Consider the following 17,020-nt stretch of genomic DNA (forward strand, 5'->3'; position numbering starts at 1 on the left):
CGTAGTTGGGAACAGAATCGGTGGCGTTGATGTTAATTCAAAGAAAAAGCACTTACCTTGCTCACCACATACAGCATGTGAGTGTCAGAGTCATAGAACGGGAACAGCAGCCCGGAGGAGCCATCCAGATCCTCCTCAACTAAAGGCAGAGAAAGATCATCCTGGGCATGTCAAAGGAGAGAGAAACAGCCGCTCTCAGAACCTTCGTGCCATGCCTGAAAATGCCCTAGAGCATCCGACCCTGAGTCCCACTGTTGCTCCCACTGGATCTGTGGGAGGGAGGGCAGTTCCGAGCGGGCCCATGGCCACGGGGGGAGGGATACGCAGAAGACCTTTACACTTCTTATTGCAGGTCTGGAGTATGGACATGCTGCTCCCGTCCGCCTGCTGCCGGCCCATAGCTCCTTTGAAACTGCTCCCTCCCATACTAGGCACCCCTTCCAATGCTAGAAGATTGCTTCCATTTCCGTTTGCATTATTGCCATGCTCTCAGCCTGCCTTGCTTCTTCACCGATTAGTTTCTATTTAATAACATTTTATACACAAAAGCCAGGATCCACCTAAGAGTTTTTAGCTTGACAGACCAGCCTGGAACTTAGCTACAAATTAATTCTTGGGTATTTGGCAGGCACAAGGGTTAAAGTGAAAGTAATGAGGAATCCCAACTGGTGAGGAAAACTGGGCAATCTATGGCGGGATTGCTGGCTCTGACTCACCTGCTCCCATAGTGCAATTTGCCTGCTATTCCAGCGGGATGTTCCAGTAGAGAGCAGCTTTTTCATGTTTCCTAGAAACAAAACTTTATTCACTCTGTGAGACTTGCAGCTGGCTTCCTGTAAGGAGACACACAGCACATTACCGTCATGGTCACATGGGAAATCCAGGCATGGGGAGACCTTTTTTTTCTCATTGCTGTCCAAAGCTTATTTGAGTTTGCTGAGCAGAAAAGGCACGAACTGCCCCCTTCTCCTGAAGCCCCACCGAATGAGGATCTCACTGCACATCTGCCAGCAACGGCAGCGCAGGTCACATGGGGCTGGGTTGCTTGCCCCGCTGCAGCAACGGGAGTGCAGGTCGCACGTAGGGTTGCCAGGCATCTGGTTTTCAACCGGAACTCCTGGTCGAAAAGGGATCCGGGCAGCTCCTGTCAGCACAGCTGATCAGGATGCTAAAAGTCTGGTTGGCCACAGTGCTAGCAGGGCAGGCAGGCTCCGTGCCCAGCTCCTGGGAAGCAGCCATGTCCCTCCGGCTCCTAAGCAGAGGTGCAGCCAGGGGGGCTCCACGTGCTGTCCGCCCCCTGCTCCAGGGCACCACCCTGAGTGCTGGCTCCAGAGCTCCCATTGGCCAGGAACTGCAGCCAATGGGAGCTGTGTGGGTGGCGCCTGCGGGGGCTGGTGGCACATGGAGCCCCCTGGCCGCCCAGGAGCTGGAGGGACATGTCGCCAGTTCCCAGGAGCTGCCTGAGGTCAGCACTGCCTGGAGCCCACACCCCGAACGTCCTCCTGCGCCCCAACACCCTGCCCCATCCCTGAGCCCTCTCCCACACTCTGAACCCCTCAGCTCTACCTGGGAGCTCCCTCCTGCACTCCAAGCCCTTCATCCCCAGCCCCACCCCAGAGCCTTCACCCCCTCCCACACCCCAATCACCTTCCCCAGCCCAGAGCCCCCTCCCACCCTCCAAACCCCTCCTGCACCCCAACCCCCTACCCCAGCCCGGTGAAAATGAGCGAGTGAGCGAGGATGGGGGAGAGTAAGCTACAGAGGGAGGGGGATGGAGTGAGCGGGGGGCGGGGCCTTGGAGAAGGGGCGGGGCCTTGGGGAAGGGGTGGGGCAGGGGGCAGGGCAAGGGTGTTCAGTTTTCTGCAATTAAAAAGTTGGCAACCCTAGTCGTACAGGGCTGGGCTGCTTGCCCTGCTGCAACAATGGCAGCAGTGTGGCACAGAGGGCAGCAAGAGGCCCAGCTCCCCTGGGGCCTTTGTGAAAAGCCCAGCGATCAGCTTTACACTGCGTTGGAGGGCATAAGAGGGAGACCATGGGGCTCTCTAGCGGCTGCAGCTTGCAGGAGCCACATGCCAGAATACTGCTACCCTGCCAGCGGAAATGTTAGGTAGGCTGCGGCTAGTTATGGGGTTTCATGTAGAAGCTTTTGTGTACTTACACAGCGTGGCCCTGCAATCTCCCCCACAGAGTCAGAGAGGACTATTCGAACAGACACTGGCAAGGGGACAACACAGACCTGGATCCCTTGCCATCTATTCCCAGGACACCACACACCATAGTGTCTAGGTGGGAAACTAACCCAAACATGGTGAATTTCAGGGGGGAATGAGGGGATGAGGTGGGCAAGAAGCAGGAGGTTGGGGTGAGCATAAGAAAGGCAGACAGGCAAGAGTGGCATGAGGTGTTACGGGGACCAGTCAGGTGAGGGGATGAGGCAGGGGTGCATAGGAGAACGGAAATCTTTATGTTTTCCCTTCCGAGAAGTAGACAGTTGCAAAGCAGTGAATTCAGGGTGTAAATTCAGATACCGAGCACAGTGCTGTTTGCCTCTCCTGGATGGCAGCCAGTAGCTGTTAGCACGCAGAGGGAGATCTACTGCTGGAGACCCTTGACAGGCACCATGAGATCCGTTCTAACAAAGCACGGCCCCGGGATGTGCGAGCTCACAGAGGAGAGCAGCGTTTCGCCCCAGTCACTCTGTTTCTGTTGCGGTTTCCAGGTTTATTCTGCCGGTGGGGAAGGAGTGCTGCTGTAAGGCAGCATGACGTTACTTCACATGCTAAGGACTGTCCAAAAGCAGCGGCCAGGCTGTCAAGACGAGCAAGTCACACCAAGCTGTGTTGAGAGAGGCTGACAAATGGCTGCTAGACATTAGAGCAATTGATTTCCTCTTGGAAGCAGGCTCCGTTTCATCCAGGCCTCTGCTGAAGGAACTTGCAGCACCACGTTGGGACACATCATGGAAACATTTCCAATTTAATCTCTTTTGAAAGAATTTGCCCGTCTTCCTCACAGATGGACAGGGCTACCCTCTGGCTGGCATGCACTGCTCCACAGACGAACTCCAGTTTAACTGGAGGGTTTAGCCCGGCCGCTCTGCAACACCAGGGCGCTGGACTGGGGCTCAGACGGAGCACGCTGAATAATCCACTCCAGAATTCCCCACATCAGCCCAAGTCACATATCCTGCCTCCACCTGGCCCCTTGTGCAATGCTGCCCACAGAAGCAGCCATCCCCACCTGGAATACATCAGTGCGGAAGAGAAAAGACGGTGACTCACCTTCTCATACCTGTTGGTCTTCGAGAGGTGTCGTTCGTGTCCATTCCAATCAGGTGTGCGCGCGCACACGTGCAGGGTAGCCAGAAGATTTTTTCCCCTAGCAGCCTCTGTTGGGCCGGTCTGGCGCCCCCTGAAGCCTTCATGGCGCTCAATATAGAGCCCTGCTGACCCACCACCCCCTCAGTTCTTTCTTGCCGGCTACTCCGACAGAGGGGCAGGAGGGTGGGTATTGGAATGGCCACGAACAACACATCTCGAAGAACAACAGTTACGAGAAGTGAGTAACCGTTTTTTCTTCTTCACGTGCTTGTTCATGTTGATTCCAATCAGGGGACTCACAAGCCCAAGTTCAGGAGATGGGGTCGGAGTCTTCCACTGATCGAAGCACTTTTCTGAAGGCCGCGTCGTCTCTGGCCTGCTGGGTAATCGCATAGCGCGTGGCGAAAGTGTGGATGGAGGACCACGTCGCTGCCCTGCAGATTTCCTGAGTGGGAACCTGAGCCAGGAACGCTGTTGATGAAGCCTATGCCCTGGTGGAGTGTGCAGAGATCGGAGGTGCAGGAACCCCTGCCCGGTTGTAGCGCTCACAAACACAAGACGTGATCCATGACGAAATGCCTTGTGACGACACAGGCAGTCCTTTCATTCTGTCCGCCACTGACATGAATAACTGGACCGATTTTCTGAACGGCTTTGTTCTCTCGACGTAAAAGGGTAGCGCCCTGCGGACATCCAGAGAATGGAGCCTGTGCTCCCTGCCGCTGGAAAGTGGCTTAGGGTAGAATACGAGGAGAAAGATGTCCTGGTTGATGTGAAACTGTGACACAACCTTCGGGAGGAAAGCAGGATGAGGCCTGAGCTGCACCTTGTCCTTACAGAACACGGCGTCGGGAGGGTCGGACACCAGGGCCCTGAGCTCAGACACGCTCCTGGCCGAAGTTATCGCTACCAGGAACGTCACCTTGTAAGAGAGGGAGAGCAGGGTGCATGTCTTTAAAGGTTCAAAGGGGGGGGTCCCATGAGCCTAGAAAGGACCAGACTGAGGTCCCAGACAGGGACAGGCTGATGCACATTACGGTATAGCCTGTCGAGCCCTTTTAAGAACTGGCTGACCATAGAGTTAGCAAACACAGAGCGGCCCTCCGCACCCAGGCGGAAGGCCGAGATGGCTGCTAAGTGGCACCCTTATTGATGACAACGAAAGCCCCGCTGCTGCAGATGGAGGAGGTAGCCCAGAATGAGCGGCACTGAGGCTAGCGTCGGGGACAAATGGCGCTGCACTGACCAGGTTGAAAATCTCTTCCGCTTGGCAAGGTACGTGGCTCTCGTAGAGGGTTTTCTGCTGCCAAGGAGGACCTGTTTAACCTGGTCTGAACAGGAAAGCTCCATTGGGTTCAACTAGGGAGCTTCCACGCTGTGAGGCGAAGCGACTCGAGGTTCGGATGTTGAAGATGACAGTGATCTTGTGTCAGAAGGTCCGGGAAGAGCGGCAGGGTGAGAGGGGCTTCCACTGACATGTCTAGGAGAGACGTGCACCAGTGCTGGCGGGGCCAGGCTGGTGCTATCAATACGACCTGAGCTCGTTCTCTCCGGATCTTGAGGAGCACCTTGTGAACCGGCGGTATGGGTGGAAAGGTGTATAGGAGACAGCCTCCCCATGGGAGGAGGAATGCGTCCCCGCTGAAGTCCGGGCTGTGATTCTGGAAGGAGCAGAACTGCTGGCTCTTCCTGTTGTGTCGCGTGGCGAATAGGTCTGGGGAAAGCCCCACCTCTGGAAGACTGAAATTGCGACATCTGGGCGAAGGGACCACTTGTGGCTGTGAAACGACTTGCTGAGGTGGCCCGCCAGCTCGTTCTGCACCCCGGGGAGGTGCGACGCTTGCAAGTGTATTGAATGTTCTACACAGAAGTCCCACAACATGAGGGCTTCCTGGCACAGGGGAGAGGAGCGTGCACCCCCCGTTTGTTCGTATAGAACATTGCTGTTGTATTGTCCATCATGACTGATACACGTTGTCCCGTTAAGTATGCCCAGAAGGTCTGGCATGCCAGGCACACCACTTTCAGCTCTCTGACATTGATGTGGAGACCTAGATCCGCCTGAGACCAGAGGCCTTGAGTCCTGCAGTCTCCCAGATGTGCTCCCCAGCCCAAGTCTGATGTGTCCTTCACTAGCGACAGAGACGGCTGCGGCGTGGCAAAGGGGACCCCTGAGCAGACCTCCTGAGGGTCGGGCCACCACAGGAGGAAGTCGAGGACCTTGCAACACAGGGTCAAAATCCTGTCCAAGCTGTCCTGGGCTGGGTGATATACTGACGCAACCCATGACGGAAGAGGTCGAAGCCTGAGTCTGGCATGCTGCACCACGTAGGTACAGGCAGCCATGTGTCCGAGAAGCTTCAGGCAGTTTCTCGCTGTGGTGGTGGGAAACTGTCCGAGGCCTCAAATGATATCGGTCAGGGCCTGACACCTCACTTCCGGCAGGTATGCCCTGGCTTGGGTCGAGTCCAGTACTGCCCCTATAAACTCTAACCTCTGGACAGGAGACAGAGTCAATTTTGCTTCGTTTAGAAGGAGACTCAGGTTGTCGAAGGTGGCTCGGATGAACCTGACCTGTTCGTGAGAAGGGTCCCTGAAGAGGGACGGGGAAGGAGGGTGGAAGGGCGGGAGGGCACAGAATTGGATGGAGTAACCCCTCTCTACTGTGGAGCACCCAGCAGTCCGAGGTGATTCAGGACCATGCACAGTAGAAAGGGGACAGTCGGGATGAGAAGATAAGGTGGGGTGGATCCAGTTGGGGATCTGGTGCGCCTGTCCTCAACCACCTTCAAAAGGCCTGTTTCAGGCCAGAAGGTGGTTTGGATTGGCCAGAGCCCTGGCCTGAGGATGGGTGTTGTCTTTTCCTGCCACTCCTTTTCCTCCTCTGGGAACCTTCCTGGCGGTTCTGCTGATAGAACCTCAGAGGAGGTTGCGACCTAAAGTGTGGTAGGAGTGTGCAGGGCCAAAGACCGGAGGGTGGCTCATGAGTCTTTCAGGCTATGAAGCCTCTTGTCTGTCTTTTCAGAGAAAAGAGTCACATCCTCAGATGGGAGGTCCTGAATAGTTTGCTGGACCTCGTAAGGGAGCCCTGATACTTGGGGCCAGGAGCCCCTTCTCACGACCACCCCAGCAGCCATGACCCTAGTGGCGGCATCCTCACCGTCCAATGCAGCCTGGAGGGAAGCCCAGGAGGCTAGTTTTCCCTCCTCCACCAAGGCCGAGAACTTGACTCAGGAGTCTGAAGGGAGGAGCTCCACAAATTTGGCCATCGCTGCACAGGTGTTATAAGAGTACCTGCTGACGATGGCCTGCTGGTTTGAGATACGGAGCTGCAGACCCCCTGTAAAGTAGACTTTTCTCCCAAAAAGGTCGAGTCACTTAGCCTCCCTGTTTTTAGGGGAGGGCCCCTGGAAACCCTGCTGTTCACGCTGATTAGCAGCGTCCACAACAAGAGAGTTGGGAGGTGGGTGGGAGTACAAATGTTCGTACCCCTTGGAGAGCGCGAAATAACGCCTCTCGTTGCACTTGGCAGTGGGTGGTAAGGAAGCTGGGGTCTGCCACAGGATCTTGGTGGTGTCCACAATAGTTTTAATAAGTGGTAGGGAAATAGGAGAAGGACCTGAGGGAGCGAGGGTATCCACCTTGGGATCAGCCTCCTTGACCACCTCTTCAGCCTTAATGCCCAGACCCTTCGTAGCAACTGTTATAGCACCCCGTTGTCCTCCAGCGCCAAGGCTATGACTGCGTCCACCAATGCCTCGTCCGGAGATGAGGCAGAGGAAGCCCCTATAAGCACCAGATGCTCCCTGCCATCAGCTCCCAAGGGGTCCCGTGACAGTCGGGGGAACGTCAGTGCCGATGGAGCACCTGTCAGGGCCGGGGCAGTCAACCGCCGGTGGAGCCGGTGCCGAACCACGTCTGGAGCTTTCGCCTGGCTCACCTTGACCTCGATTGTCGTCTCCTACTCCCCCGAGAGTGGTAGGAGTCAGACTCCGACTCAGAGGTTTCCAAGACTGAAGACCACGGAGGAGCCGAGCTTCAGTGCATTGAGCGTCGAGAGCTTGGGGAGTGACTAGGCTCTCTGTCCGAGTGGGCCGATGTCGAAGGACGTGGAGAGGGGGAATGCCTGGACATCATCGCCGGCTTCCCTCGACTGCACCTGGGGGCGGGGTGAGATCGCCAGCGCCGGAGGTTCCTCCCTCCTAGGGGATGAGAACGGCGCCATAAGGTGCAGCAGATCCCGAGCAGCTTCAAAAGCTTCCAGCATTGAAGGAAGCGGCAGCTGCTGGCCCGTAGGGACCAGTGAACGTGGGGGGGGGCGGGCCTGACTCAACTGCCTCGGCTGGGCAGGAGATGAAGTAATTCTAATGGGGTCTCCCTACCTTAGATTTAGCCAGAGGTGACCGACTGTCCGGCTTCTTTTTCTTCTGAGGCATCGGCAAGTGAGAGCAGTGCCTGCTCTCCGCTGGGCCTCAGGAGGTGCCGTGCGGGTGCCGAGCATCCTGGGACGAGTCCTTTCTCGGCACTGAACTCGATGACGGCGCCGGGGCACTCCGCGTTGACAAGGACGTTTTCAGAGCGGGTCCCCTGAGCCCGGGTCCGAATGGGGGTGTAGAGCTGCCTCCATGAGGATCACTTTTGGCCTCTGCTCCCTTTCTTTAAGAGTTCTAGGGCGGAACTCGTGGCAGATCTTACAGCAATCCTTTTGGTGACCCTCCCCTAGGCACCATAAACACGAGGAGTGTGGATCGCTCTTTGGCACGCACTTCAAGCAGACCACACAGCTTTTAAACCCCAGGGACCGCGGCATACCATGGCTCCGGGGAGTCAGAACAGGGGTGGGGACTCCACAACGACTCTAATCACTCACTCCGAAGATAAACTACGTACAAACAACTGGAGCTGAACGCGCTTGCTAAGCAAGGGCTACAGGAAGTTCCAGCCTACCGTCATTGGTAGTAAGAAGGAACTGAGGGGGTGGCAGGTCGGCAGGGCTCTATGTTAGGCGCCATGAAGGTCTCGACTCCTGGGGGCGCTGACCCAACCGATGGTACTGTGGGAAAAATCTTCCGGCTACTGTGCATGCGCGCACACACACAGCTGACTGGAATCGACATGAACAAGCACTCGAAGAAGAAAGAGCTCTTACAGTCAGACTCACTGTGGATCAAGCTATTTAACCCTGTATACCTGTAGGACTGCTCCTGACCGCGGGTCAATGAGCCGTATCTTCCTGTCCCGGCAGGCAGTGGCTAACAGGCTGCCGTCTGTGTTGAATGACATGGAGAGGATCACGTCCTTATGACAGCTGATTGTCTTCACCGGATTTTGAATTACGGGCTCCTTTGTGTCGAGGTTCCAGATCATTATCTGAGGCAAAGAAACAAATTTTCAGCACCTTTCCCTCAAACCAGCCCATTTGACAGTCAGCAAGTACAACACCGCACGCCAAATGACTGCTCCCCTGGAGAGATGGGAGTGAAGTGCTGGAACAGTGTGCCCCAGTGAACTCGCACCCTTCTTTACCCATACGATTATTATGATCACTAACTGTTTGACTATGGCCTGCAAGAGCATGCTTAGTACCTTAGAGCAGCGTGTCAGAGACACGCTCTCCGCCTCAAAGAGCTGACATGCTCATTTCCAGGGGACTTTTTATTGCATGGGGAACTGTTGCAGGGGCAAACGAACAGCAGCCATTAACATTAACTAAAACTAAACCTACAACCAGACGATGGGGAAGTGAATGTTATGCGGGTTGTGACTCCTCGAGGGTCTTCTGCACTGCAATCAGAGGGGTGACATGCCCCCCACTAGTTTTGATGGAGCTAGTGCGAGTGCCTAGGGCTGTGATGCCATAGCAGTGCAGGCTGGACAAGGCCGCCCAGGACTTGTACTTGAGTGGCTGGCCGGTGCGAAGTCCATACTGCTGTGCGTAAGCCTACCCTGCAGCGCAGCTGCCAACCTGCCGCCTTTGAGTGTGCGGATGCCTGGGCTGTGGTGGCCCTGCCTGCACTCCGCTCCCGAGGCCCCCCCAGTTTCCCTCTGTGGCCCCACCCACGCGCCACCCCTCCCTGTCCCTGCTCCACCCCTCCTCCAAGGTCCCCACCGCTTGCAGCTTCTTGCCGAGTCCCTCCTCTCCTCCCCCAAGAGACCCCTGCCACTCGCCATTTGCTGTCTCTCCCCTCTTCCACCCTCCTTAGGGCCCCCCACTTGCCACAGCACTTGCTGACTCCCAAATCCTTCCTCTCCTCCACCCTCCCTCCCCCACCCCCAGGGCCTCCTCCCCCGAGCGGCTCGCGGTGGAGTCTCAGGGTGGGTGGAGGGAGTAGGCGAGCAGTGGGCAGGGGGGGCACGGCGGAGGGGGTGGAGGAGAGGAGAGACTTGGCAAGCGGTAGGTGGGGGGGGTTTTGGTGGGTGGGTGGAAGGACTTGGCAGGTGGTGGGGTCTTGGGGGAGGGGAGGAGGGACTCAATGGGCAGCGGATGGAGATGGGGTCTCGGGGGGAAGAGGGGGGACTCAGCGGGCGATGGGGTCTCGGGGGTGGTGGTGGATGGAATCGGCAGGCGGTGGAGGCCTCAGGGGGCAGGGGGTGGAGGAGAAGAGGGACAAGGCAAGCGGCAGGCAGGAGGGCCTTGCAGGAGGGGGCTGAGTGGGAGCGGGGCCTCTGGGAGGAGGGGCCACGGTCTAGGCACCGGTGAGCTTCCGGCGCTCAGGCCAGTCTCCCCAAATGCTGGAGCCACGTGTCCGTCGCCCATGGGGGTATGGCTACAGGAGCATCAGCCAAGTCTCTGACTGCAGTGTGGACAGACCCTTAGAGGAAAGGAGAGGGTCACTGAAAGTCGGGAAAGTTCAAAAGGCTCCTTTTTGGAGCTTGTACCCATGTCCCTCTGCCCATGGTATCTAATTAAAACCACAGCCAGGGCCTGCAGTCCCACAGGTTACACAAACCACTTCAAAGCCACCTCTACTCAAAGGCATACAAAGCAGCAGCCAGAACACAAAAAGTGAGTTCACTTTCGGGCTGTCGGAGGAACTTGGACAGGACTGTGTTCTGTCGATATCAAAACACTTTGCAAAAGTGGGTTGATTTAGCCAAAAGTTTTGGTTTGGAGAAAAAAAGGTTTGTCTGCCCTGCTCTTCTGATAGAGAGACTGGCTGGAACGCCCAAGAGCCAGACTACTCCCTCACCCCGAGAGGGCTGGGGTGAGCCCACTCTGCTTGGGGAACCCCAACTTTTGCCCCTGCAACCAGGACCAGCAGCACAGGTATCTGTACAAACCCAGCCTCTACATCCTTTGCCCCAGGTGGGGGTGACCCACACAGTAGGGTAGCGCTGACTCCAGGAGGGCTCTCTTCATACAATGGCCTGTTACAGAAAGCAACTACATGTAGGAGTACAAACAAAACTGATTGTGAAGAAACAAAGCAAGTATGGGCACCCTGTCCCGGCAGATGCACCCTCTGGGTCCCTCCCCTGGGCCTGAGCCACACATTCTGCCCCGCAGCAGGTCAGAGAGGAGGGTCTGGTCCCACAGGGCAAAGCTGACTCACCTGATAATCATAACCAGTACTGAAGAGAATGTTGCTGGCCGTAGGATGCCATTCAATGAGTCCCACCCTTCGAGCATGACCCAGAAGCTCCTTCCTCGCACTGGTGATGTTCCTTGTTAGTAAATGTCTGGGGATGTCCCAGATTTTCACCTAAACAGCAAATAGCAGCAGAGTCTTTATTCCGCAGTGAGCCATCCTATCACTAAGATCCAGGCCAAGCACACTGTCAGTGCAGACAGTTGTGGATTATTCTCAAAGGAGAGAAACTAGGAGCAGCCCATTGACTTGCAGGCACATAGCGATATCTCCACTGTAAAATGCACAGACATTAAAATATGCATTGAAAATATTTTCTTAACAACTTCTCTCTTTTTCTGCCCTTTTAACTATCTGGGGAGAACAAACTAAATTATATGGCTCTTCTATGACCTTTATGCATATTCCAAACCTTTGCTTCCTCTCAGGAGCTAAAGGCAACGAGAGTCAATAGCGTGATCCCAAAGGTGAGACATTTGTCTGGGGAGCATAATTAAACTAAAGCTTAAGACACACAATTCCCGGGAAAGGAAAGCTCTCTGGTGCTTGAGTCAAGAATTTTCCAACTATTGTTAGTTTCTCAAACCAAAGACTCCTATAATTTACTCATGGATGAGCCTTCCATCTCTCTTAGTAATAGATTCCAAGGCCAGAAGGGACCATTCTGATAATCTAATCTGACTATAATACAGGCCAGGGAACTTCCCCAAAATAATTCCTAGAGCAGAAAGAAAAACATCCAATCTTGATTTTAAAATTGGCAGTGATGGAGAAACAGATTTATTAACTAGTGTGACAGGGTCGGGCCAGATGGCTACAGGAGAGTGATAGAAGGCAGATATGTTAGCCCCAGGTTAAGTAGGTTCCTTTTCCCTGGGTAAGGTAACAGGGAAGGTTCCAGAACAATCAGGAACTTTCTGGAAACAATTAAGGCAGACAGGTTGATTAGAACACCAATCAAGAAGCTGCTAGAATCAATTAAGGCAGGCTAATCAGGGCACCTGGGCTTAAAAAGCAGCTCACTTCAGTTTGTGGTGCGCATGTGAGGAGCTGGGAGCAAGAGGCGCTAGGAGCTGAGAGTGAGAACGCATACTATTGGAGGACTGAGGAGAACAAGTATTATCAGACATCAGGAGGAAGGTCCTGTGGTGAGAATAAAGAAGGTGTTGGGAGGAGGCCATGGGGAAATAGCCCAGGGAGTTGTAGCTGTCGCACAGCTGTTCCAGGAAACACCATAGACAGCTGCAATCCACAGGGCCCTGGGCTGGAACCCGGAGTAGAGGGCGGGCCCGGGTTCCCCCCATCCCTCCAACTCCCTACTTGATACCGGAGGAGTTGAACTGAACTGTGGGTTCCACCAGAGAGAAGGTCTCTGGCCTGTTCCCCGATCCACTACGTAGATCAGCACAGACTGTGGGGATTGTTCTTCTTCCTTTCCCCATGCTGGCCAGTGATGAGGCTAACTGAGTGAACGGCAGATTCGAGCCACGAAAGTGGCCAAACTGAGGGCTGCTGTGAACCTCTGAGGCGAGAAAATCCATGCAGGACCCACCAAGGTAGAGGAGGAACTTTGTCACACTAGAGAAAGATAGATTTTAAATAGGGCTGTCAAACAATTAAAAAAATTAATCACAATTACAAGATTAAAAAATAGTTGTAACTAATAGCAGTTTTAATCGCATTGTTAAAGAATAATAGAATACCATTTATTTAAATATTTTGGGGTGTTTTCTACATTTTCAAAGATATTGATTTCAATTACAACAGAATACAAAGTGTACAGTGCTCACTTTGTATTATTTTTACTACAAATATTTGCACTGTAAAAAAGAAAAAAATCATATTTTGCAATTCACCTCATACAAGTACTGCAGTGCCACCTATCGTGAAAGTGCAACTTACAAATGTACATTTTTTTTAACATAACTGTACTCAAAAATAAAACAATGTAAAACTTTAGAGCCTACAAGTCCACTCAGTCCTACTTCTTGTTCAGCCAATCACTAAGACAAAGAAGTTTGTTTACATTTATGGGTGATAATGCTGCCTGCTTCTTATTTACAATGTCACCTGAAAGTGAGACCAGGAGTTTGCATGGCACTGTTGTAGTAGGCGTTGCAAAGTATTTATGTGCCAGATATGCTAAATATTCATATGCACCTTCATGCTTCTTCCACCATTCCAGAGGACATGCTTCCATGCTGATGATGACTTCTGCTCGATAACAGTCCAAAGCAGCGCAGACCGATGCACGTACATTTTCATCATCTGAGTCAGATGTCTCCAGCAGAAGGTTAATTTTCTTTTTTGGTGGTTTGGGTTCTGTAGTTTCCACATCACAGTGTTGCTCTGTTAAGACTTCTGACAGCATCTTCCACCCTCATCCCTCTCAGATTTTGAAACACACTTCAGACTGTTAAATCTTGGTTTGAGTGCTGTAGCTATCTATAGAAATCTCACATTGGTACCGTCTTTGCATTTTGTCAAATCTGCAGTGAAAGTATTCTTAAATTGAACAACATATGCTGGGTTGTCATCTGAGACTGCTATAACACAAAATATATGGTAGAATGCGGGTAAAACCACGGAGCAGGAGACGTACAATTCTCCCCTAAGAAGTTCAGTCACAAATTTAATGAAAACATCATTTTTTTAACGAGTATCATCAGCTTCCTCCTAGCACGAGGCATTTATTCCTCAGGTGATCAATGGAATTACAGTGGTAGTCCCTTCTGGGTTCTTCGGTTTTCACAAGAGATTTGGGATGGGGATTAGAGGAATAGTTTTGGCTTCCCACCAGGTTTAAGTCCTTCTTTCTGTGGTTTGCTCCCAGTACATGCCTGGATCTACTCAAAGGCATCAGCTACAGATGGCATCTCATCCACACTTTTCAGATTTTTGTCCAATAGACACAGTTTCACATCATCTTTATATACGCTAAGGAAATGCTACAGAGCAACAAAGTCAAACATTTCTTCAAAGCTTGAAACCCTTTCCCCCCCTCACCCATTTTCCCATCAGATTTTTCATCATGTTTACATATTCCCCATTACTCATGGGGCACTGCACCCGATATTCTTCATAGTGATATTATGATGATATGGTTATAGCATAATTATGATGCATTTTATGCATGCTAAGTCATGTGAGGGGTCATTGGAAAAGTTATGATTTGCTGAATATGATTATCCTATTTGTATGCATGTATCATTTTTGTATCTGAAGTTATGAGTATTTAGTATGTATCTGTATTTCAAAAGTAGTTACACCTGGGTAATGCCCACTAGACAAGATGCTTTCAGTCTAGATAGCTGGGTGGGGAAGGGCCTATTCAGGGCAATGGGCCATTAGGAAAAAATGACAGGCCTTAGGAGAAGCTTAACTCCCACCTGGGGAGCCTTCCTGAAAATGTTACAGACAGCCTCCAAGTAATGGCTGCTATGACGCTACAAGGTCATGTGATGAGACCACATGTCTCTGGACTCCATCTTGGGATGTCAGTATTTTTCCACAGACTGGTCTGGGAACCAAGCTTTGGGAACAAAGGGTTCCCGCCATATGCAAAAGCTGTATAAGATGGTGGTGGCAGAGTGACATCATTTGTGGTTCTTCACTTCCCACCCAAGAAGCCACCTGGAAACATCTGAGGAACAAAGACTGAACTGGGGGAAGTGTTAGACCCAGGCTAAAGGGATTTCTAGCCTGTGTATGAAACACCTGGGGATTCCAAGCTGTAAAGCAAGTGCATCTTGCCCCTTAAGAATCTGCAGCCTGCTTGTATCATCATTTAGGGTGAGAATCTGCTAATTCATATCCCATATTTCTACTATATTAAGCTTAGTTTGCGTTTTTGTTTATTTGCTAGGTAATCTGCTTTGATGTGTTTGCTATCACTTATAATCACTTAAAATCTATCTTTTGTAATTAATAAACTTGTTTTTGCTTTATCTAAACCAGTGAGTTGGAGTGAAGTGTGTGGGAATCATAACTCAGGGGCAAAGGCTGTTGCATATTCCTCTCCACATTGAGGGAGGAGGCAAATTTTATGAGCTTATGCTGTACAGTTCCCTGTGCAGCGCAAGACGGTATAGTTTTGGGTTTATACTCCAGAGCGGGTGCATGCCTGAGGAGCTGGGAGTTGCCTTAGCTGTAACCTTCCTATGCATGGGCTGGTCAGAGAGCCTGCATGTAACTGCAGCTGGATGTGTCCCTACCTTTATGTATGCTTGTGAAAGTGCAGGCTGGAGGGCTTTGCAGCTTGTCACAGCAGTACAGTGTGAGAGGGAGACCAGGCTGGTGTGTCAGGGGGCTCAGTGTACCCCAGTTCCAGGTGGCACCCCGGGGGGAACCCGTCACAACTCATACCAGCATTTCTTTTAAGATTTTTAAATTTCACCCTATATGTTTCAGGGGTAATCTGAAGTTGTTTCAAAATAGTTTCTTTGAATTTATAATAATCTAAAGCATCCTGAATTGGCATTTCATTCAATATATTTCAGTGCTTTACCAGTTAACTTTGCAACCAAAGTGGGGATTTTCTTGTCCTCGTGGGGGGTCAGTAAATCCCCATTGGTCAAGCAGTCTCCATTGTGTATGTGCCTTCCCTAAGGAGCCTCTAGGGTAGTGTGTTCTTTTCTTGATGGGCCACCACCACTGTCTGGCCTTCCTTTGTTGCAGCTGATTGACTCACTGTGGGCATTCCCAACCGCACTGCATATTTCAGTAACACATAACAACACTTCATAACTTCACCTACGACGACAGCACTATCCAACAGGATATTAATGTTCAACAGATCAAGACTTTTAAAACGATACCTCATGAGGTATACTTTGTACCAAACATATCATAATTATTCCACAGTGGTGAATATGGGGGTTCCAGGGTGCTCCTTTGAGGTACAAAATGTCACATCCAGGTCATCCCATTTACCATTTTAAAAAACTGGCAAATATTAACTTTATTCCATCTTCTGGAACTTCCCCAATGCTCCAAGAATTATTGAAAATCAACATTAATGGTCCAGCAAGCTCCTGAGCCAGCTCGTTTAAAGCAGTGACTCTGAAAAAATATGTGAGGGGGGTGGTAGATGATCAGCTGAACATGAGATCCCAGTGAGAAGCTGTGGCCAAAAGTGCTAATGCGATCTTTGGATGCATAATCAGAGAAATCTCAAGTAGGAGCAGATGTTAGTTTACCTCTGTATTTGGCACTGGTGCAACCACTGCTGGAATACTGTGTCCAGTTCTGGTGTCCACAATTCAAAAAGGATGTTGATAAACTGGAGAGGGTTCAGGGAAGAGCCACGAAAATTATTAAAGGATTAGAAAACCTGCCTTATAGTGAGAGATGCAAGGAGCTCAATCTGTTTAGCTTAGCAAAGAGAAGGTTAAAGGTAACTTGATTGTAGTTTATAAGTATCTACATGGGGAACAAGTATTTAATAATGGGTTCTTCACTCTAGCAGAGTAAGGTATATCACAAATCAGTGGCTGGAAGTTGAAGCTAGACAATTCAGACTGGAAAAAAGGCACACATTTTTAACAGTGAGGATAATTAACCATTGGAACAATTATCAAGGGTATGGTGGATTCTCCATCACTGATCATTTTTAAATCAAAATTGGATGGTTTTCTAAAAGATCTGCTCTAGGAATTATTTTGGAGAAGTTTTATGACCTGTGTTATACAGGAGATCAGACTAAATGACCACAATGGTTCCTTCTGGCCTTGGAATATATGAAGATATAATCACCAAACCAGAGTATAGCTTTGGAATATTAAAGAAATTGCTTAAAGGGGGGGACATCCCAAATTAATAGGGAAAATTATGAAATGCAATCCATGAAATGAATTAAAGGATGCCTATAACAGGACCCCTTGGTCTTGCTTCTGTCTTGGTTGACAAACTACGGAGAGACCCTTGTGCTGGTCCAACATCTTGTGCAGTTTATTTATAAAGGAGTCCCACCACCTTCACAAAATACATAATGCCTTTAACAAGCAGCGGCGAGCAATCTCTCTCCCTCTTTTACTGTCTGCTTCCCCCCTTTTTACTTCCTTCCTGTGCCTATTGGTGGGCTCTGGCTAATGGCTTAGTTATCCTTTCTGC

At 51.3% G+C, this 17,020-nt stretch overlaps 1 protein-coding gene across 3 annotated transcripts in view; it reads right to left on the reverse strand.

The window, feature by feature from the left end:
- The window catches only part of CORO2A (coronin 2A), a 98,139-nt gene that overhangs the window by 18,164 nt on the left and 62,955 nt on the right, over positions 1 to 17,020 (reverse strand). For all 3 annotated transcript variants that reach the window (XM_074953687.1, XM_074953686.1, XM_074953685.1), the window contains 4 exons: positions 10,874 to 11,023; positions 8,511 to 8,690; positions 717 to 833; positions 57 to 161 (listed from right to left, as the gene is read on the reverse strand). In XM_074953687.1, the coding sequence (XP_074809788.1) occupies positions 57 to 161; positions 717 to 833; positions 8,511 to 8,690; positions 10,874 to 11,023 (552 nt within the window). The remainder of the gene's footprint in view (positions 1 to 56; positions 162 to 716; positions 834 to 8,510; positions 8,691 to 10,873; positions 11,024 to 17,020) is intronic.

The sequence above is a fragment of the Natator depressus genome, chromosome 5 (genome assembly GCF_965152275.1).
Source record: "Natator depressus isolate rNatDep1 chromosome 5, rNatDep2.hap1, whole genome shotgun sequence".
Lineage (NCBI taxonomy): Eukaryota > Metazoa > Chordata > Testudines > Cheloniidae > Natator > Natator depressus.